We start from the raw sequence: 20,353 nt of genomic DNA, 5'->3' as shown, positions 1-20,353 counted from the left end.
AACTGACAGAACTGTCCTCACTCTGAACAAGAATTATGGTCACTCTTTTATTTCAGAAAGAAGGGTGGAGACCAGGGGCTTAGAGAAAAAATACAGAAACCAAGAGCCAAAGTGTCTGTTCCAGGTGTCCGCGCAGGCTCCGGGTCCTAGGGTCCACACAGGCTTTGGGTCCTGGGGTCCACGCTGGGCAGCGGCTGCCCTGGGCGGGCAGGACTCGGCAGGCCAAGGAAGGCATGAGCTGGGACCTAAAGCCACCATGGGGCAGCCCGAGGGGGGACAAGGGTCTGTCCAGGGAGGCCCCCTCCCCAAGCGCCAGCAGGCTCTCAAGGGCCGAGGTGCAAGGACAGTAACCACAGCTTCCGGGGCACCCGGGCAGGGTCGGCTCCTAGCCCCGGCACCAAGCAAACCATCAGCATTAGGCCCTGGCTCCGGGGTAGCAGGCAGCCTGCCCACCCCCCACCCATGCCCAAAGGGGGCCAGGGGTAGGCTTCCAAACACAGAACCCCGACACGAGGGGCCAGGCTCGTGGGAAATGCCACCAGACCAGCCCAAGTCCCCCAACCATATCCCTTTGCCCCAACGCTCTTCGTCATCTGCCTACTGAAGAAACTTCTGGAAACAGCAGAGACTTGAGAGACCCCTTCCGGGGGTGTATGTATTTGTATTTTTCCTGTTCGGGCTTTGGTGTGTCCCGCTTGGGCTGACTCCCCAGGGAGGCAGGACGGGCAGGCAGGGGGCACAGCAAGAGCCGCTACTTCTTGACAATCTGGATGACGTCTTCGTGCTCCATGGTGTGGGTCAGGCCCACCCGCTGCGGGCTGTACTTGGTGCTGGTGCCCTGGTGGGGGGGGGGGGGCAGGGCAGAGGGGCCACCTCAGCCTCTGTACTGAGCAAGGCTGAGGCTGACAGCTATTACAGGAGGAAGGCGGGTGGGTGTACACACTGCAGGGTATGTGAATGCCTGAGTCTGAAGTGGGGGCCCCAGCACTGGCGAATCCCCCCCAGACAGGAGGATGTCCCCAGTGGACTGACCATCCCTGGATCCCAAGATGGGAGAGGCCCAAGTCCAGTACGGGTCCGCATGCACACCCCGGGAACGGGGACACCACGCGGAGTGGCATGAACGCCTTGCTCCTGCCTAACCCGGGAGCGATGCTGGGCACCACCCCGGCCCACTCCCGCCCAGAGACTCACCCACACCAGCGCGTACTTGAACTGGCTGGCGAGTGACCGGTGGATGCGGTGGCACTGGAGGGTGGGAGAGGGTAACAGCGAGATGAGTAGCCAGCCCCCCGAGCATGGCCACACACCCAAGCCCCAGGCCTGTGCTAAGCAGCAATCCCCAAGGCAGGCGCTGCCGCAGCACCGGCCTCGTGAACAGCACAGGCTCCACCCCCAGGCGGCCTTGTGCGCACGGCTGCAGGCTGGCCCGAAGGCCACGGAGCCCATTAGAAATGGCCTTGAGGTCATCAGAGGAAGGTCTGGACCTGGCTGCCGGCAGCCTTCCACCGGCCCTGCCTGCATGACGACCCTGACAGATGCTCCTTCAGATGGGTGACGGTGGCTGTCAGGACACGCCACCTCAGCCTGGAGTCACCACCCTGGCCGCTGTGCCCCGTGCCCTGGAGCCTCCCACCCATGACGTCATCCACCTCCACCTCAGGAGTCCCGAGCTCTTCAAGGAGGCTGGAAGGAGGGGACCTCTCTGGCTGCGCAGTGGAGGGGGCTGGGGAGATAGCTTCTGTGGGGACGCTGAGCCTGTAAGAACGTTTCCTGAGCGCGGACGGGGCCTCCTCTAGGTGGCTGTGCTGAACAGGACCCTGCTGCCCGGGAGGAGCACGGACAGCCATGCACGTGGTTTCAACACTGTTCTCCAGAGCAGAGAGCGAATCTCTCTGGGTTTTACGTCTTCCTCAGCTTGACCCCCAACAACGGAGCGGGGCTGCACACCCATAGGGACTTCCCTGGGACCCCGACAGCCTTAGGAGCACGGGGCTGGCACTCCCGGCCTCAAGGCAGGCAGGCCCCGCTGCGCCCGGCTGTCTGTGACACGGGGAACCAGGTGCTGTGGGGCTTGGAGAGGAGTCTCTCCGCACTTGCATCTCCAGCAATGGGGGACAGTGGCAGGTCACGCCCGGCCATCTTTTCCGCTATGGGAGAGAACGCATGGATCGACGACAGGAAGGCCACTGCTGCTCTGTGCCCCCTGTACCCCCCACTCCTCCGAGCTCTGCCAGGTCCTCTCTGCCTGGGGGGCTTATGGCCCACGACCCTTTCAGAGGCAGACCTTTGTCAGCTCTCACTGAATCTGCACCAGGGCCTAGGCTGGTGCATCACAAAGGCCCGGGGGTGGGGGCACGGGGGTCAGTTACCCTCAGATGAGGAATCGAAGGCACAGGGAGGCTGACACAGGATGGAGGAGAGCCAGGGTACGGCCCTCGGTCTGCCTGGGGCCGTGCTGTCAGCTTCTAGGCAGGTCTTTACCTATACTCTGTGGCACGTGGGACAGCTGGGTGTCCCAGGAGGGAGGCACCTGTGGGGAGGGTAACCAGGGAGGAGACCAGTCCAAGCTCTGGAGCAAGGCCCCCAAAGCCCCTCCCCTACCCCACTGGACTCTCGTCACCCTTGGGTCTAGTAGCTCCTGCCCCTGGGGCAGCTGATGACAAACGGCCGGCGTTCCCCACATTCACTCCTGCCTCTGGGCCTTTGTACGTATTAGTCCACTGCCTGGAAACCTATTCTCCCCCTGCTATCTCCCGCTTTTCTCCCTGGCAGCAGCTGGAGTCCTCCGGGGCAAGCAGCCTGGGCCTGAGAGGGTGGAGGAGAGTACCCACAGAGCGCGGGGTACCTTGGCCGAGGGCCAGCACAGGGGGGCGCCCGTATCAACAGCTGCCAGGTCCCCAAGAGACCCCTCCATAGTCACAGGTTCCGAAAGAGGCTTGCAGTGCAGAGACGCCCCCTGTCGTAAGGAGTGACCTAAGGGACATAGCTCCTGCCTGCCAAGCCCACCAGCCTTCAAGGCCTAGCCCCGCCCATTCATATCAGGAACCTCTGGCTGGCAGAGGCCTCGGGCTGGGCTTGCTGACCCAATGCGCGCATGAGCCCAGACGGCAGGCCAGCGCACCGCCTGTCCATGGTACAGATCCTGAGGAGACACGAGCTAGGCGGAAAACAAACCCCCAAAAAACAAAGCCTGAGAAGATGCCTGTGTGGACCTGGAGAAGTGTTCCAGGCACTTGAGCCATCATTTGTTCCTGCGGGGCCCAATACACCTTCGTAAAAGATAGTGCAGGGTCACATTCAGGGGACAGGGGACAGCTTGTGCCTGTAACAAAACACTAGACATGGAAATGCACTCCCCTCTCCCTGAGCCCACAGGCTCCGCCCAGAGCCCCTCTGCCTCAGGACCTTTGCATAACTTGCGCCCCTGCCTAGGAGAGCTTCCACCACCCCTAACTCTTCATTGTCGGGTCCTACTTGGTCTACAGGCCCAATCAGGACACCTCCCTCAAGACCACCTGGCCTCTCTGTGTAGACGGGGTCACTCCCTGTTCCCTTACTTTCTTGCACTCCCCCTTACGTGTGACTGCCTAGCTCTGGGGTTGGGTATTTGGCACCTTTGACCCTGATGGACCCTGTTCTGGCAGGAACCGGGGCTGCTTTATCGTTGGTGCTTAATAAATGTGTGTTGAGTGTAAAAAGCATTCAAAGCCATCCTGGGCTGGGGGCGGGATGTGGGAGCAGAGAGGGCTGCTAGGGGCTGACTCAGGACAAGGAGCCAACAGGGGCCCAGGGCACAGAGGTGGTAAGTCTGAGCCCTAGGCCGGCACTGGGGAAACACAGCTTGGAGTTAACGGGAAAAGCCCCCGGGCAGTGGCTCTACCTGACTACACACCTGAACAGCTGTGGCTCTGAGCCTGCAGCACCCGGATGTGACAGGCCAGCGACGAGTACCGCTTCCTGGACACGTGCCAGGTGGCACGCCGACTATTCACAGGCTGGATCTCCCTCAACCCCACCCTCTAGCCACCGCTGGGGTAGGCAGTGCCAGCCGTGCCAACGGGAGAGGCCTGTGGCTCTAGATGCAGCGAGGCAGGGGGCCGGGGATGCAACGCCAGGTCTAACTCCACAGCTGGCGCCGGACCCCTCTGCTGTTGCAGCAGGGGGTCTGGAGACCCTCGGGCAAAACCCCACAGCGGGGACGGAGAGCTCCCTGAGCTCACTGTCCGGAAGGGTCTCGGCAACTCACCACATGCTCCACGGAGGCCCCTTTCCGGAGGATGATGGCATCCGTGAAGTCCGGCCTCTCTGCAAAGGTAGAGGGAGGCAACCACAGTTATGGCCCCAAGCTGCCCCGCGGTTCCCTTCCATCAGGGGACAGAGGCCCTTCTAGCCCCCAGCCTTGGCTTCAGTCTTGCCCTACAGGTCCTCTTGACTTTAACACAGAACATAAAAGTACAGCACATCCAGGAGGGCCTGGGACCCGGTCAGCCGTGAGAGTAAGTCCGGCCACATGAAGCATCTGGACGGAACTCCTACGGCGTGACAGCTGCCGGGGACCAGTCAGGGGCAGCTGCATCTCCCTTGCCGATACGGTCAAAGCCGATGCAAAGGGCCAGAACTCAGCTGCAAGGTCATAGGGTGTGTGAGGTGTGCAACCAGGGGGAGGGGACATGATGAAGGTTCCCATGCAGTCACTCGCCTGACCCAGAGAGGGGGGGCTCCTGCTAGTGGCGGCTGGGAGGGGGTCACTGCCGTAGCTGGTGGGGAACCACAGGACAGCCTCTCTCCCTCTGCCCCTCCCCGCCCAGCCCCCCAGGGCATCAGATCCCAGGAAGCGGCCTTCTTTACTGTGAAGGCTCAGCCAAGGGCCCCAGCAGCCTGGGGTAGAGGGCAGTGCCAGTTCTGAGATGGGAGAAAAGCTGAGATCTGCGCAGGGCAGGCTGAGCCAGGGGCACTGGGCCCTCCGGGCGCTACACGCAGAGCGTGGCCGCCCTACAGGGAGGGTGAGGCTCAGCCTGCTTCCCGGGCCACACGCCCCTAACTCACGTCCTCTCTTCTTGGTGTAGATGCAGGTCAGGGCCAAGTACTCCCAAAGCATCTCAAGCAAGTAGTCCAGGTTCAGCTTCATGCCGCAGCTGCCAGGGAGGAAGGTGGCCGGTCAGAGCAGCCCCATGGGCTCCGTTCTCGACAGCAAGGATTGCTTTCTCACTGGTGCAGGGGACGGCCTCCATCGGGCTGGCCTGGGGACTGAGGCTGGTGTGGCCCGTCTGGCACCCGAGGGCAACCGAGCCTGTAGTTCTGACGGCAGCTCGACACCAGCTGCCAGCGCCTCCAGCCACCGCCACGGTCACGCCCAGCAGAGCTCAGCGGTCTCTCCTGAGGGTCCCGGTGGCATTTGTGGAGGGCACGTGGCATCACTAAGGGACACAGGGTGCTGGGAGGTGGGGCTTCCCTCCTGACACCTGCTGGAAGGAGAAAGCCCAGCACAGCGCAGCCCGGGGTGGGTTTTGGTGATGGGGTGGCTTCTGGCTGGATTGTGTGCAGAGGCATGACCCTGAGCGGGCACCTGCCCTCCACTGACATGCTGTCGGCATAGCAGGTGAAGGTATGGTGTGGGGGTGACCTCACGCCCTGAGAGCCCGCGCGTCCTCGGACAGCCCCTGAAGTGAGCCTGGGACACAGTAGGAGAGAACTGAGGCCGTCCTTCGGGAGGGCCTCGTGCTCTCTGCTGCTCTTGGCGGTAGCGGGCAAAGCCCGGGAGGGGGCCCAGGACCCTCACCCATCATTTGCACAGGTCACACTGTCCCCTTAGCAGCTCAGCATCTGGCTCCCTGTAGTCATGCTTCAGTGTGAGGCTACAGACTGCCTTGTGAGAGCTGGGAAGCCGGCAGAGCAGAGCACACAGGCCGGGCTGCTCCCAAGGAGGAACTCGCAGGGGCGAGAGACGTGAACTACATCCCCCCAGGACCCACCCTCCAAAGGGGTGGGGCAAGGATGGCCCCACCCACTGAGGACTTGGGTTCCCTTTCCCCTGTACCCTGCGTTGGGAGCCACATCTTCCAAAGGATCAGAAGCAGCTGGCTCACACTCTTGGGATTTCTCAAACTTTTTTTTTTTACTGTTTATTTTTGGGAGAGAGAGAGAGACAGCATGAGTGAGAAAGGGGCAGAGAGAGAGAGGGAGACAGAATCCAAAGCAGGCCCCAGGCTGAGCTGTCAGCACAGAGCCCGACGCAGGGCTCAAACTCACCAACTGTGCGATCACGACTTGAGCCGAAGTCGGACGCTTACCTGACTGAGGCCCCCAGGCGCCCCTTGAGATTTCTGAGCTCTTCGGTTAACGACTAAGCTACAAACCCTCTTAATGATTCTATTTGGTGGATGAAATCCTTCTGTTATCTTAACCAGAGCCCAACCCACATCATCCACTCTGCCCAGGCAGACCCAAGGTAGGATCAGGCCAAGGTCGAGGCCATTATTAAGATGGCCTCCAGTGGCCTGGGTGCGTGTGGGGGGGCTTTGCCAGGCCAGTGTGGCTGAGAGGCCCGGCGGACTCGCACATACAAGGTGCTGGGACCCTCACCTGATGACCACACTGTTGGGTTTCCGGGCCAGGCGGTCCACCTCTTCCATGGAGATCTGGTCGATTTTGTTATAAACCTGGGATTGAGAAGGTAGAGGCAGGTGTTGGGGAAGGAAAAGAATACAGTAGTGCAGGAAAAGGGTCCCCGAATGGCACGGCCCTGCCCACAGCGCCTCCCTCTGCGTGCACAACAGGGGCGGGGGCCAGTGCCAGGGGCCTCCCTCCCCTGCTGCCTCAGGATGGGGAAACACTGCGGGGGCCCTGGGGTCACTGTCCACCCCAGAAGGGAAGGTTGGGCTAGAACGCAGCGACAAGCTAGGCTGCTCTGCAGATCTCGCGCAGCCGCCAGGGAAGAGGGGAGGTGAAGGAGAAGGCAGCTCTGGGCTCTTCTTGCCCCTCTGGGAAGACTGTCTCCCCTCTGGGTCGCCCCAGGGCCAGCCCCCACCCCACATGTATACCCCGGGGCCCGGCGCCACTTACATACAAGCAGGGCATGTACACTCGGTTGCCCACGATCACATCAATGAACTCATCCGGGGAGCAGTCTTCTCGGAAGAGCACCTCCGCGTTGAAGATCTCTGGGGGGCTTGGATTAAGGGCCTCCTGGGCACCAGTCGTCCCTAGCGGCCCCGCAGGGGAGGGACCAGGACGGCCAATTAGGAAACGCAGCGCCAAAAGGGACCTCGGAGGTCATCTGCTTTGGAGGTTGTACAAGCTTTTAAAGTGTGGGGACCGCCCTCATTTGTTTTCAAAAGGAGCCACGAGACGTAAAGTGTAAATCAGGGGTTCCAATCCTCCCCATTAGGCAAGAAGAAAAACGTACTTGCCAGAAAAGCACCCCAAAGCACCTCGGTGCACCCCAGGCTTCGGTGCCAGGAGCACCGTCTGCCAGCATTGATCTCACCCAGCTTCCCTCATGCAAAGCTCTACTCTGGAGGCCGCCCTGCCTCTGCTTGCATACCTGCAGTGACAAGGGCCTCATCACCTTGCACACAGCCTGTCCTAAGGTGACTTCTTCATATGCAGAGCTGCTCTGCCCCTGGGGCCCTGCCCTGCCCTCCAGAGGCTCACCCAACCCCGCAACGCTACTTTAGCAGTGACCAGCCAGGCCCCTGGTTCTCCCTGAGGCTTTCCCGGGCCAGGAACCCCAGTCCTCGGGGGCTGCTTCCCTTACCATCTCATCTTCCTGCCAAATGTGACTGGCTGCCAGTGCCTAGTGCCCAGCAGGAAGTCAGGGAGCCACTGCTAAGTGCACGGCGGTGGCCTGGCCAGCCTGTACCTGGTGAGCATGGCAGCCGCGGCAACAGGAAGTGGCCCAGGTCACTGCAGCTTTCCTGGCAGCCGCTCAGGTGGATCTGGGCTGCCTTGGGGGGGGCTTTGATCATTCTGGGCCACAAGGCCTCCCTCCTGTCTCGGCTGCCCCTCCCGCCCTCGGGCTCGGGGGGCCCGCCCCTGCTGCTTTTGGGAAGGATACTGTACTCGTGCAGGATCAGCTGTACCAGCTTTTCTGAGCACTGGGTCAGTGTGACTGTGGAGTTAAAGGAGATCCCACCGCCTTTCTTGGGCTGGAGAAGAAGAGAGGAAGGGGGGCGGCTCACAAAGGGGCAGCTGCAATCATTGCAAGCCCGCCCGTCCTGGCCTCCAGGTGGGAGGGCCTCACCTTGAAGTAGATGTTGGGCTTGTGCTTGTTGAGTCGGATGCCCACGGATTCCAGTTCCTTCTCCAGCAGAGACCTGGGCAGACCCCCACGAGCCTTCACAGGTGTCCAGAGGCAGGCTGAATGGCGTCCGTGCCACACAGGAAGCCCCTGCCCTCCTACCCGCCACTGGGAACCCAGAACATTCCTTCCCGACACCCCAAAGCTGCTGAGGAGCCTCTGGACCTCCTGCACAGTCCAAGGGAGATTGGCTGAATCTGTGACTGGCACGCAGAGGCAGGCCCACTGTGCCCCTCAGCCAGCAGGTCAGGGCATGAATAAGGCTTCTGTGGCCTGGGCCTAGGCTCCTGGTGGGTCCTGGGCAGCGCCCGAGGCACCCCGGCCTCTGCAGGCAGGAGTCAGGGCCAGCACGGGACTGGTGGCACAGGCTTCCGCCAGCACGGCATGCCACAGTTCCCAGCCTCCGGACACCTCCATGCCACACGGGAGCCTCTCAGAGAGGATGCTGCAGGCTGATGGCACGGGTTTAGGCTGGGGACAGTCCTGCCACTGCTCCCATGTGTGAGAGGCCCAAGCACCCCTTGGGTCACCATCATGATCAGGGACACAGCAGCCGGAGCCACGGGGTCCCACTGCCACGCCCAGGGACCCCCCCCCAGACATGTTAGCCTGCCCCCGCGCCCCCATGCAGACCTCTGCACTTCTCCCTTGGTGGCGTCCAGCATCATGATGACAACGTCAGCCGTGCGAGCCACAGCAATCACCTGCCGGCCACGACCCTTCCCTGGACAGGGGGAGAGACACAGTGACACAGTGACACAGGCACAACCCGTGTGATCCCCGGAGCCCCAGACTCCTGTTCTCTACAGATCCACCATGGTCTCCTCCGTATGCCAGCCCCCGGCTGTGGTTCCCTTGGCGTTTTTCTCTAATCCATGTGCTATTTTTCTCACAGAGACTTGTTTTAGGACGTAATCCGACACCCCCACCTCAGAAGTAACATTCTCCCCGTCCCTAGTCTGCAGCAATCTACGTGCTAAGTGCCTCGTGAACATTTCTTCACTTAATCCTCACAACTACCCTATACCGTCTGTGTTATCATGCCCATTTTACAGACGAAAAAACCGAGGATTGGTGTGGAGACAATCCCTTGCCCAAGATTACCACGCCTGTGTGCTATCAGGATTTGAACATGTCTGTCCTTTCTGGAAATGTGGTAATATAAACCACCCCCAATCCAAGGGCCGCAGAAAGGACCATGTGAGACACGGCAGGAAGGGGTACTTTAGGAACCGCCACACAATGATCAGACTCTGTGGTCACTGCACCACCGCAGAGGTCAGGCGCCTTGCCCAGGTCACAGCACTAGGATCCAGGTGGTGTAGGCTTCAACCACGACCTGCCTCCTTCAGAGAATGGGGAGCTGGGCCCGGTGACCTTCCCTGGCCAGCTGCCTCCTGACGCTATCCGTGCACTGCCCCACAGTGGCCAGACCACCTCCAGGCCCTGTGCTGCTGGCCGGGCCAGCAGGCTCCTCGGGGACCATCACCATTTCCACCGGCCCAATGCAAGTAGGCAGGACTCTGCCCTGATGGGGGCAGCAGGGTATGGAAGTGTGCAGAGGCGATGGCAACCAGATCCCCAGGGAGGAGGCCCCGATTCCCAGCCTGGGCGGGGCTACTGGGCCAGAGAGGTGGGCGCCAACCGCGGCCCTGACACTTGATGGGTGAGGCGTCGTTTAGGGCAGACCCTTTGCCTGTCTGTCCCTGAGGTTCCTCCTGGCTATGAAGATGAAGTAACGACGCTTCCTAAGTCACAGGACTATGTGAGGATTAAGTGAGATAAAGGTCAGCACACTCGCCAGTGCTCGATAACCATCAGCTGGTTACCATGTCTGTCCATCCGCAGTGCTGCAGGCAGCCACCTCCCACCAGAAGCCACAGGCATGTTCTTATCTCAGAAAACAAAGGACGGGGCCCCAGGACCAGGAGTATGGCTCGAGCTAGGCAGCTGTTAAGTGGCCAGTCCCTGCAGGGGTCTGTCCAGGGACACACTGTGGAAGTGGGAATTCAAACCCGCCAGGTGAGTTGTGCGCCCTTGGCAGGTCCCTGCACCTTGCTGGGCTTCAGTCTCCTTGGCTTTAACAAGGGGGCTGCCAGGACAGTGTGAGGCCAAAGGCCCTGGAGCACGGGGTGCTGGACCCACCCATACCCGTGGAGCCCTGCAGCCGCGTCCAATTTACCAGTGACGCCAGCACACCAAATCCCCAGGGAGGAGGACGGGCTGGGGTGCTGAGATCCACCCTCTCTCCAGCCTGGTCCCACTCCCTACCTTGTGCTGCGCCTTCAATGATCCCAGGAAGGTCCAGAAGCTGGATGTTGGCTCCTTTGTACTAGAATGTGGAAGAGAAGGTAAGGTGAGGCGGAGTCACCAAGGGAGGGGATTGCCTGAACCCAGGACACCCACTAGGGCTGGCTGCCGGCCCAGGGGCTGGGAGAATCCCAGGGCGAGGCCCATGCCTGCTCCAGCCCGGCACAGCCAGGCAGAGCCAGGCACAGCTCCAGCTCCACATCCTGCAAGCTGAGGAGCCCCCACTCTAGAGCTCTGGAGTTTTTACAACCCCACACGCTCATCCCTGGTGGTAACAGCTCTTCACAAAAACATCACTTCTCCGTGGAGGCCCCAGAACCCCGGTTGCCTGAGGCCCTGAAGCTTCGCAGGGAACAGAGGGATACAGGCAGCCACACAGAGCGACCCCAGCTAGGGTGGCGTGGGCCAGGGGCACAAGCGAGAGCTGCCATGTGCTGGCCTGACCCCGGGAACCGGTCAGGACTCCAGGACGGCCAGGCATCTCTGAGGCCCCAGCAGCCAGAATCCTCAGAGGTGCCAGGGCTTGAGAGCAAAGAAGCTCAGTTTGGAGGCTTCTGCCACCACAGGGACACCCCACACACTGCACACATCACATAATCGCAAACTGAAGCGTGTAGCCTTTCCCTTCGCGAATCCAGCACCCCCAACCTACTTCAATGACTCCAGGGATACACGTCAGGGTGGTGAATTCGTAGGACGCAGCTTCGCTGGCTGTGGAGGTCATGAGACTCAAGAAGGTGGACTAGGAGGAAAAGGAGGTCATTGTAGTGAGAAGTCTTGTCCCAGCCTCCGAGAATCCCCACAGGCCGGGAGCCGCCACAGGCAGGAAGCACAGAGACTCCGTTCTCAGCCTTGGGGTGGGGACCGGGGTAGCTATCAAGAAAACAATGGCTGGAAAGGTCACCTCTGGCTGGGCCCAGGGTGGGTAGGATGCCAGAAGGCCACTCCATCCCTCGGAGCCTCAAGGCTTGTCTCAGGTGGACACAGGGACCCAGTTTCTCAGTGGGATCCCCAACGAAATCAGGGGTCCCTCCCTAGCTCCACCAAACCCTCAGCCCCTCCTGGGCCCCAGAGAACTTGAAGCAGGCAACAGCCCACAGTACTCAAAGTGGCTGCTCGCCCAGGGAGGGGTGAGATGTGCAAGGAGGCAGATGTGGTCTGAGGCTGAGCCAGGTGGCGGGAGAGGGTGTTGCCAGGCAGGAAGGGGTAACCTGGGAAGGATCTGGATGGGACCATTTATGCCACGGTTCACTGTGGGACCAGAGCCATGGCCTGGTGGGGAGTTAGGGAGACCTGGCTCCCCCGGGCAAGAAACTTCATCCTCTGAGCCTCGGAGGCCTCACATGTAGGCTGGCCATCCGCTCCCTCCCTACCGCGTGGGGCCGCATGGGGTTAGAGGAGGTGATGAGGCCCCGGGGCGCCAAGCCCCGACCACAGCACCGGATGCAGTGGCCCAGGGGGCCGGCACAGCAGCGGGCAGAGGCCAAAGGGGAAGAGAGCCAGTCCTCGCCTCCTGCCCCCACCCTAATCAGCAGGACACCTGGAATAAAAAGCCTGAGACGCAGTTGTGACAGGGCCGCCTGGACCGTGCCCCTCACTGGCAGCCAGGGAGGCTGGGGGCACATCTGACTCACATATCCTCAGAGCTGGAAGGAAACACTGCCCTCAAATCCAGAAACTCTCCGCCCTGTGAACCTCTTAGAAACTCGAGGCAAGATAAAAATCTGGTGGGGTAGACAGGTATGGACAGGTAGAGTGGCCCAAGAGCAAAGACCCCTGGGACTCTGAGTGATGGCTGCTGGTGGCTGACAGAGGCTACCTGGCCTCTGCAGGGGGTAGGCCCGGACCCTCCCATGGCTGGAGAGCCCAGGTCCCCTGCAGGGCGGGGCCCTTGCCACAGGGCCAGACCCTCAAGGGCACAGCCCTTGGTAAACAAAGCGGCTTTTCCCAGCCTGGGCTTCCTCATCTGACCTTGGCAGGTCAGAAAGTAAAATCCAAAGAAAAGGTGAAAACAATGGAGTCCATGATAAACGCCTGAAGAATTAAAGCCTGAAAACACTCATCCTGCGGGACGGCTATGACCCATTGCCTTGCTGGTCATTTACAGGCAACACGTAAGCATTTGTCCTGCCTTCCCAGGAACTTTTTCAGGCTAAGCAAAGAGCAACACTTATGAGAGAAAGCGCTACACTCTTGAGGAACATCAGCTAACTAGTGAGGAAGGAAGAAGAGAACTAGAAAGTCGACATTTGTAACCACAAACAAAGCTCGCAGACAAGGACAATTCACTGGTGTCAAGGACACCAAGGGGATGTCCATGGGGCCTGACTTCTGCACGCTACTGCGGTAACACCTTGCAGGGCACCTTCCACCCACCGGGGGTGGGGGCGGGGAGGCTAGCACAACCATGCAGAGGGAGACAGGGTATCCCTCCCTTTAACGCAGCGTTTCTGGGAATGTAACCAGCTATCGGGGCTTCCCGGCATGGTGCAAAACGAGGTCACCTCCACTCCTGTGTGGAACCAGGCTCCAAGTCCCGAGTTTCTACCTGACCTCGGCTCACAGGAAAAATAACGAGCAGACGAACAAGCTAAGACACTGCAAGGAAGCAAGCAGACGACTCCAGAGCACAGACTTTCTGTAGGACCGCTGTCTGGTCTCTTCAGAGCAATGGTCTTGACAAAAGGGACTGTTCTAGATTAAAGCAGATGGAGGGTAACACATATAGGGGCCACATGGGGTCCTGGCACGGACCTCAAGTCTGGACAGATCAGCCGCAAAGGTCATTTTGGGGCAAGTGGTGAAATCAGAATATGGCGGGGGGGGGTGGGTGCCTGGGTGGCTCAGTCGGTTGAGCGTCAGACTTTGGCTCAGGTCATTATCTCACAGTTCATAGGTTTGAGTCTTGCATCAGGCTCTGTGCTGACAGCTCAGAGCCTGGAGCCTGCTTCGGATTCTGTCTCCCTCTCTCTCTGCCTTGTCCCTGTTCATGCGCTGTCTCTCTCTGTCTCTGTCTCAAAAATAAATAAAACATTGAAATAAATTTTTAAGAAATCTCAGAAACAATCTTTCCATTAAAAAAAAAAAAAGACATAAGAATATGATCCGGGTATTAGATGATTACCAAGTTACTGTTAATTTTGTCTGGTGTGATAAGACAGTTTGTGGCTCAACAGGAAAACATCCTTAGCCTTTAGAGATACAGCTTAAACACTGAGGGATCAAAGGTCACAAAGTGCGATGTCTAATCTATTCTCCAGTGGTTCAGTCAAAACAAAAACAAAAGCCCATATGCGCACGGTGCGCACAAATACGAGGAGACCGCGCAATATGGCACAACCGATGGACCCAGGTGGCAGGGACGCTGTTTGTCCTTCATCTCTCCTGCACATTTGGAAATTTCTATTACACAAAATTGGGGAAAACGAGAAAGGGCCACAAAGAGAGGGATCTGGAAACTGCACCAGGATTGAAGACTGTGGGTGCGGGCAGAGGGCACAGGTGGGGACAGTCCCTCCTGTCCAGAGGGGCTCCTGCAGCACGGGCTCCTGAGGGGCTGAGGGGGAGTCCCTGCACTGCTCTGTGTGCTGCCCCTAAGTGCCATCACATCACTACAGGTATCTGAGCGCTGGCCGGTAGCCGCACGCCAATCGGGCGCTCAGGGTTGGCCGGAGGGTTGAGAGGGACAAGCGGCCCGGAGGAGGAGCCATGGGGGGTGGGGGGTCACAGAGGCTCCCTTCCAGAGCAATTCACTACTTTCGGCTCCAGCAACCTTCCCATCCTCATCCTACCTGCTCATATGGTAACAAAAGTGATGCTATGTTTTCTGAGCCCACGCGGATGGGGGACAGGGGGCAGTGCACCCAGCTGCGTACTGACTAAGGTCCAACCGGGATCTGAGTGCTCCCAAAGATTAAGAAGCACCTGCCTGTCCCTGGGAAGGAACCCTTCTGCAGACCCTGGCCTGGCTCACAGTGCGGTGCTGACGCAGCATCACGTGTGTGGGTGCACGAGCAGACACTGGAGACATCACACGGTCCCTGTGGAGGTGGCTAGACCTCCTTCGGGGGGTAAATGGCAGTGTGATGACAGCCATTTCTAAAACCCACACCCTGGAGCCGCTGCGCCCACTTGGCGAGACGCGTCCTCCACAAACACCAGCTCCGGTCCCCAAGCTCCGTGCATGAGGACGCTCACTGCAGCAGCTTGCAGGCAAACAAAGGCCTGGTGGCGACCTAGCTACCATGGCAGGGGACGGAAGGAGCAGACCACTGATGACGCTATGACCACAGTGCGGGATTCTAGGCAGCCATTAAGAGAGGAGCCGGAGAGGGGCACTTGTGGGGATGAGCACTGGGTGTTATATGGAAACCAACTTGACAATAAACTATTTGTAAACAAACAAACAAACAAAAAAAACAAAAAAAAACAAAAAAAAAAACAAAAAGAGAGGAGCTAACTGTGATGAATGAACGAGGCAGCTACCCATGGGGAAGTGGAAATGCCAGGGGCCAACGTAGCCCGTTGTCAGTGTGTGCATGCTTGCACGTGTGTAGACAGAGCACAGAGCAATGCCCACCCCCGGTGATACACACACCCATCATACAGGCCGAGGGGAAGACAAAACAAAGCCCATACACAGTAGGTTGGGCCTGCAGTTAGTGCTCGGGAAGTGATAGCTGTTACCAACTGCCCCTAATGCGTGGCCCACAGTAATGGGTCTAACACATTTTTTAGCTCAAGTGGTTTAAAAGCTACTCCACCAGCGGCTGTCCAAGCCACCTGGTCATCATTCCCTTGGCCTATATCTGAGCAGGGCTCCCCACTTCCCATCTATTACCTACACCACAGAACGATTCTGCTACAAAGTAAGTCAACGCCCAGATCTTGGTTTCTCAGGAGCGTTCTCCACGAAAAGGAACCGGGGCTCCCTGGGAAAACAGCCGGTTCCAGCGCTGAGCAGGGAGAACATGTGATGAGCCTGAAGCATCTCGGCAGGACCAGAAGGTAAGGAGGTGGGTCGGAGCAGCCTTCCGGAACCCCCGGCAAACTCTGCCCCTGCCCTGCACACCCTCCAGAACAGGCCTCGCTAGCCATCCACAGTCTGCGGACTGAATTTCTCCCCTAAGAAGGGGAGCGCTGCGTGGGCTCCTTCCCTATTGCATTACCAGCGCCTGGCGGAGCCCGGCACACGTGCCCACTCAGTACACGTCTGTGTGCGACAGACGGGTCAGGGCCTGAACGGAGACAGGAAACAATGGTCACCGTGTGGGTTGACAAAGGGGAGGGGACCTGATCCAGGGGGAGGCTGGGTCTTCTTGGTCCCTGGAGCGAATTCAGAAAGGCAGCGCAAGGAGGTGCCCAGTCGTGTTCGGGAGACAGGCTGCTTCCTCCCCGAGGCCCACACCAACCTTCACTGACCTTACCCACAGAGGGAAATCCAATCAGTGCCACGCGGGCGTCGCCCGACTTCATGACGTCGAAACCCTCTCCTTTGGACGAAGCCGATTTGGACGGTTCCAGCAGCTGGGCCCGATACTTGGCCAGTTTTGCTTTCAGCAGGCCCAGATGATACTCAGTGGCTAAAGGACGTAAAGCAAGACAGAAGGTAAGCACGCAGGGTATCCAAGCCCCATGGGTCAGGTGCGACCCCACCTACAGCCAGATGCTGGCTGGAGACATCACACCCAGAGGGCAATGGCCCCTTAGCGTCTCACTTCATTTCGGATACAAGCTAGTCTCCTCATTGAGACCGCGCGACCCCATGCCAGTGGTTCTCAACGGGGACAGCACCACTCCCTGGGGTGTTCTGGAGGATGTTTTCTGTGGTCAGTGTGAGGGTGAGGTCCCCAGTGCCATTTGTCAGCCAGGGGCCAGGGAAGCCAGGGGCCCCACAAGCTGTGAGTCAGTCTGGCACCACCAGGAATTGTTCCATGTGCCATTGTATTTTCGTGGCCCTAAGACACCTGTAGGGGGGAAACCTGGGTTAGGAGCGCCCGGGCCAAGAGCCTAATTCTGTTTCACACAAAGAAAACCACAGGACATTTTCTTACTGTGTTAATAGGTACCGATATTTCTAGGACTGCCGCTACTGTGTAGGTCAAGGAAAGAGTCTAGCATGTTGTGTTTCAAACTCTGCCCAGAGGGGCTCCCCGTCGGCCAACTGGGATGCCTCTTGCAGGGTGCCCGAGTCACCGCTGTAACACACTGTGCACTGGTATGCGTCGTGGCTGAGGCCACACACCCGGTGATTCTGCCCAGAGGTGCACACATCTCACCGCTTCGTTATAACGCCACTGTATCTTGGCTGAGCCCCAGCATTTCAATAGTGAAATGAACGCTATTTTAATAATAATTTACTTTCCTTTGGCTCTGCCTTTGTATTAGGATTAGGGCATACTGATTTTCCTCAAATTCGGTGCACAAAAGCGGCCCTACTGATGGGGAACAGTATTTCACGACAGTAAAGTTGTTACAAAATCTTCCCTGTGAAAGGGGGCTGTGGCTTGGTAACCTGGTCCCTCCCTCCTGCTCCAACACCTCCTTCCACTCTCTTTTATTTACTATATTCCAGCCACGGTGGCTTTCTTTTTGCTTCTTCAGGACATGCTGACACCATTCGTGCCTCAGGACCTTCGCATTTGCCATTCCTTCCAGTTCAATCTGGTCTTCCGGGGCCCGGCTCCTTCTCGACATCTGAGGCTCAGTTCAGATGTCACCTCTTCAAAGAGGCCTCCCCTGCTCAGCCGGAGGGGGTGGCTGTCCCGGGCAGTGTTCCGCAGAGGCAAGGAACCTGTGTTAGAATCCCAAGGTGCTATTCCTGGCCATTTAACTTTGGAAAAGTTCCTTAATCTTCTTGTCTATCAGTTTCTCAATCTGCGTATCAGGGATGTTATCAGTAGTAACCACTCCACTGGATTTTTGTAAGGCTTAAGGAAAGCGTAAGAATAATGCTTAGCACCCTTAAGCACCCAAGAAAAGTTGGTTACTCTTCTGATCCACAGTAACCCCCTCCCTTTCTCAGGCCCCCGCTCTGCTTCATGAACCTATGCATTGTCTTCATGGCTCTTATCATCATTTGAAACTATCTTGTTTCTTTACTTCCCTCACTCAAATGGGGCAGGGCCCCCAGCTTCCTGTGGCTCAGGGCAGGTCCTCAGGAAACGTCTAACAAGTGAATGAGTGAATGGACGGCAGAGAGAAGTGGTCAAGAATGGGTTCAGCAACCATCAGGTTCATCTGGTCCTTCCTGTCCTCCTCGCTCATAAGATCCTGAGCACCGCTGAAGGGAAGGACTGAGTCTTCATACTTAAGTCACCTTTCCATCCCCTCTCCTACCAGCTCGTCTAGCCTCCCTGCTACATTCCTTGATCCTGGGCATCCACAGGGCAGCCTGTGGGAGCTTTTAAGACAGAAATCAGGCTACATCTCTCCCCTGTTTAAACACCCTCCACTAGCTCCCCCTGCCCTGAGAACACAACTCGGACTCTTTCCCATGACCTACGAGGCCCTACATGACTGGCCCTTTCCTTGCCCATCGCCACACTCCAGCCTGACCTTCAGATCCTTGACAAGCTACCTTGGTCCCTGCCTTAGTGATGTTTGTTCCTCTGCTGGAAACAGTCTTGCCCCTGAGCTCTGCTTGGCTGGTACCTTCTCATTCTGGTCTGAACTCCAATGTCCCCACCTCACGGAGGTTTTCTCTGATCATTCCACCTTAGTAGGCCCAGCCCCCACCCCCCACCCCTGCTGTATCACCCTGGTTTGCCTTCACAGCACTTACTGCTGGGTGAAACAATCTTATTTACTTGGTTATTCGTTTACAGACTATCCACTGGAAGGTCAGTTCCGCTGAGAGCAAGGATGTGCCTGCTGTGCTGATGGCCTTAACCAGAGTGCCCAGCACATAGTAAGGGCTCAGTCGAGATTACATCATGAGGGGCACCTGGGTGGCTCAGTCGGTTAAGCGTCTGACTCTTGATTTCAGCTCAGGTCATGATCTCAATGTTTGTGAATTCGAGCCCCTCATTGAGCTCTGTGCTGACAGTGCAGAGCCTGCTTGGGATTCTCTCTCCCCCTCTCTCTGCCCCTACCCTGCTCATGCTCTCTCCCTCTCAAAATAAATCAACTTAAAAAAAAAAAAAAAGACTTACATAATGAATGAATGAAAGAAGGCCCCCAACTTCTCAGCCTCCAGAACTCAGTGGAGCCAAAGAAGGAAGACACTGAGACTAGCCACCCACTATGCTTCCTGCTCCCACAACCCCACAGCAGGACTGGCTAGGCCCCGGGCCTCACTCACCCTGGCCAGACGTATTCCCCCAGGACTCCAGATCCTCCTTCTGATCTAGATTGTTCTAGATCTAGAACTGCCCCATGAACACACCATGCTCACCTAGACTCCCACGCGTTTGCCTCCGCAGTGCCCCTCACCTGCAGTACCCTCCCCTTAAGCAGCCCGAGTCCCACCTCCTCCTGGAAGCCTTCTTGGGTGTCATTTGTTTCTCCCCACTGCTCTTCTCCCGTGAGCTCTTCCAAGCCCTTACACTCTGAAGCCTAGATTTGATCCTTCGTGATGTGCTACCCGTGTTGGGGGTTGACTTTAAACACTCAGTGCTTACCACGTGCCTAGTACTCTGCACATGCTATCTGGCTTAACCTAGCTGTGGGCTAAGACGAGATCGAGACAAATGAGGACACTGAGACTCGAAGAGGTGACGTGACTTTCCAAGCTTTCACAGCAGGTCCTGGTGGCGCTGGAGTTCAAATCCAGGTCCGCCACACTCGAGTCTTGATGGCCTCTGTTCCCGAGGTGCTGGGTGAGGCTGTACCTGGGAAAGGTGTCCTCCTGGACTTGCCAGCACAAACGAGAGAGCGCCATCTCCCCAGGCCCGACCACCAGGAGACCCGGGTTTGAACCCAGACCATGCCTCTCTGGGTCGGATGCTGGCTGTGCGCTGGGATTTCTCTACTCGGTCACCTGGTCTGGCACCAAGCAGATCTCACAGAGATCGTTGGCAATCAGACCAGCGCGTTGGGACCCGGATCCCGCCTGGTCCTGCCTGCCTCGGGCGCGCTGGGAGACGAGGTCACGTCTCTGGCACTTCTCTGCGGCTTTTGAGCCCGCTTCAGCTCTATCGCTGGAGTTGTTCCCCCATTTTACGGACAGGAAAACTGAGGCGGGCAGAAAGGAAGGCCCCGCCAGGCCGGCCCTCACCCTTGTTCTTCTGCGTCCGAGCGATCTCCTTCTCGATCTCGGAGATCTTCTCCAGGATCCCCATGGTGGCGGCTGAACCGGGCGCACCGGCACAGACGGCAGCAGCACCGGGAATTCCGCCCTCTCGGCCGCGGCCGAACTGCGTGCGCCCGGAAGCGCACAGAGAACAGCGTCCTCATGCGCCCGGCGCACCGGAATTCATAGTCCGGACGGGCACGTCGAGCGGAGTGCTAGACACATTGGTTCCGCCCGCTGGGCCGGCGGGGCGGGCCTCCCAACCTTCGCTGGCTAAGAACCGGGGCGGGGCCAGGCGGGGGCGGGGCCAGGCCGGGGAGGGGCGGGGCCAGGCTGTACCGGGCCAGGGTCGAGCTGGGCAGGATGCGAGCTTGGGAGACAAAGAGGGGCTCTTAGGTGGTGAACGTGAACTTTGGGTTCCAAGCGCACCTGTTTCTGCTGGTGTCAAGAAGCGCTGAGCTGAAAGCTGATGGCTCTTACTTTGTGTAGAGGATGAAAGCGGTCCCGCT

At 58.5% G+C, this 20,353-nt stretch overlaps 1 protein-coding gene across 1 annotated transcript; it reads right to left on the bottom strand.

The window, feature by feature from the left end:
* Positions 1 to 23: 23 nt before the first annotated feature.
* On the bottom strand, positions 24 to 20,009 carry DRG2 (developmentally regulated GTP binding protein 2). The gene is made up of 13 exons (XM_039227357.1): positions 19,830 to 20,009; positions 16,034 to 16,194; positions 11,265 to 11,354; positions 10,574 to 10,634; positions 8,936 to 9,026; positions 8,246 to 8,318; positions 8,060 to 8,150; positions 7,066 to 7,163; positions 6,586 to 6,662; positions 5,050 to 5,138; positions 4,250 to 4,308; positions 1,195 to 1,248; positions 24 to 838 (listed from the first exon to the last, which is right to left on the bottom strand). The coding sequence occupies exons 1-13, from the start codon at positions 19,891 to 19,893 to the stop codon at positions 752 to 754; spliced, it is 1,095 nt and encodes a 364-aa protein (XP_039083288.1). The 5' UTR covers positions 19,894 to 20,009; the 3' UTR covers positions 24 to 751.
* Positions 20,010 to 20,353: the final 344 nt, after the last annotated feature.

Source organism: Hyaena hyaena, unplaced genomic scaffold (genome assembly GCF_003009895.1).
Source record: "Hyaena hyaena isolate Hyena2069 unplaced genomic scaffold, ASM300989v1 scaffold_27, whole genome shotgun sequence".
Classification (NCBI taxonomy): domain Eukaryota; kingdom Metazoa; phylum Chordata; class Mammalia; order Carnivora; family Hyaenidae; genus Hyaena; species Hyaena hyaena.
Note: the sequence above shows the minus strand (reverse complement) of the source record. Positions and strands in the feature narration are given on the sequence as shown.

What these genes read in the sequence shown, in the direction of transcription:
- DRG2 (XM_039227357.1), bottom strand. Translation starts at nt 19,893, where the DNA reads ATGGGGATCCTGGAGAAGATCTCCGAGATCGAGAAGGAGATCGCTCGG. An exon ending in CATTGAAGGCGCAGCACAAG is followed by an intron (nt 9,027 to 10,573) that starts GTAGGGAGTGGG and finishes CCCCCTGTCCAG; the next exon opens with GGAAGGGTCGTGGCCGGCAG. An exon ending in GCTGATCCTGCACGAGTACA is followed by an intron (nt 7,164 to 8,059) that starts GTATCCTTCCCA and finishes CAAGCCCCCCAG; the next exon opens with AGATCTTCAACGCGGAGGTG.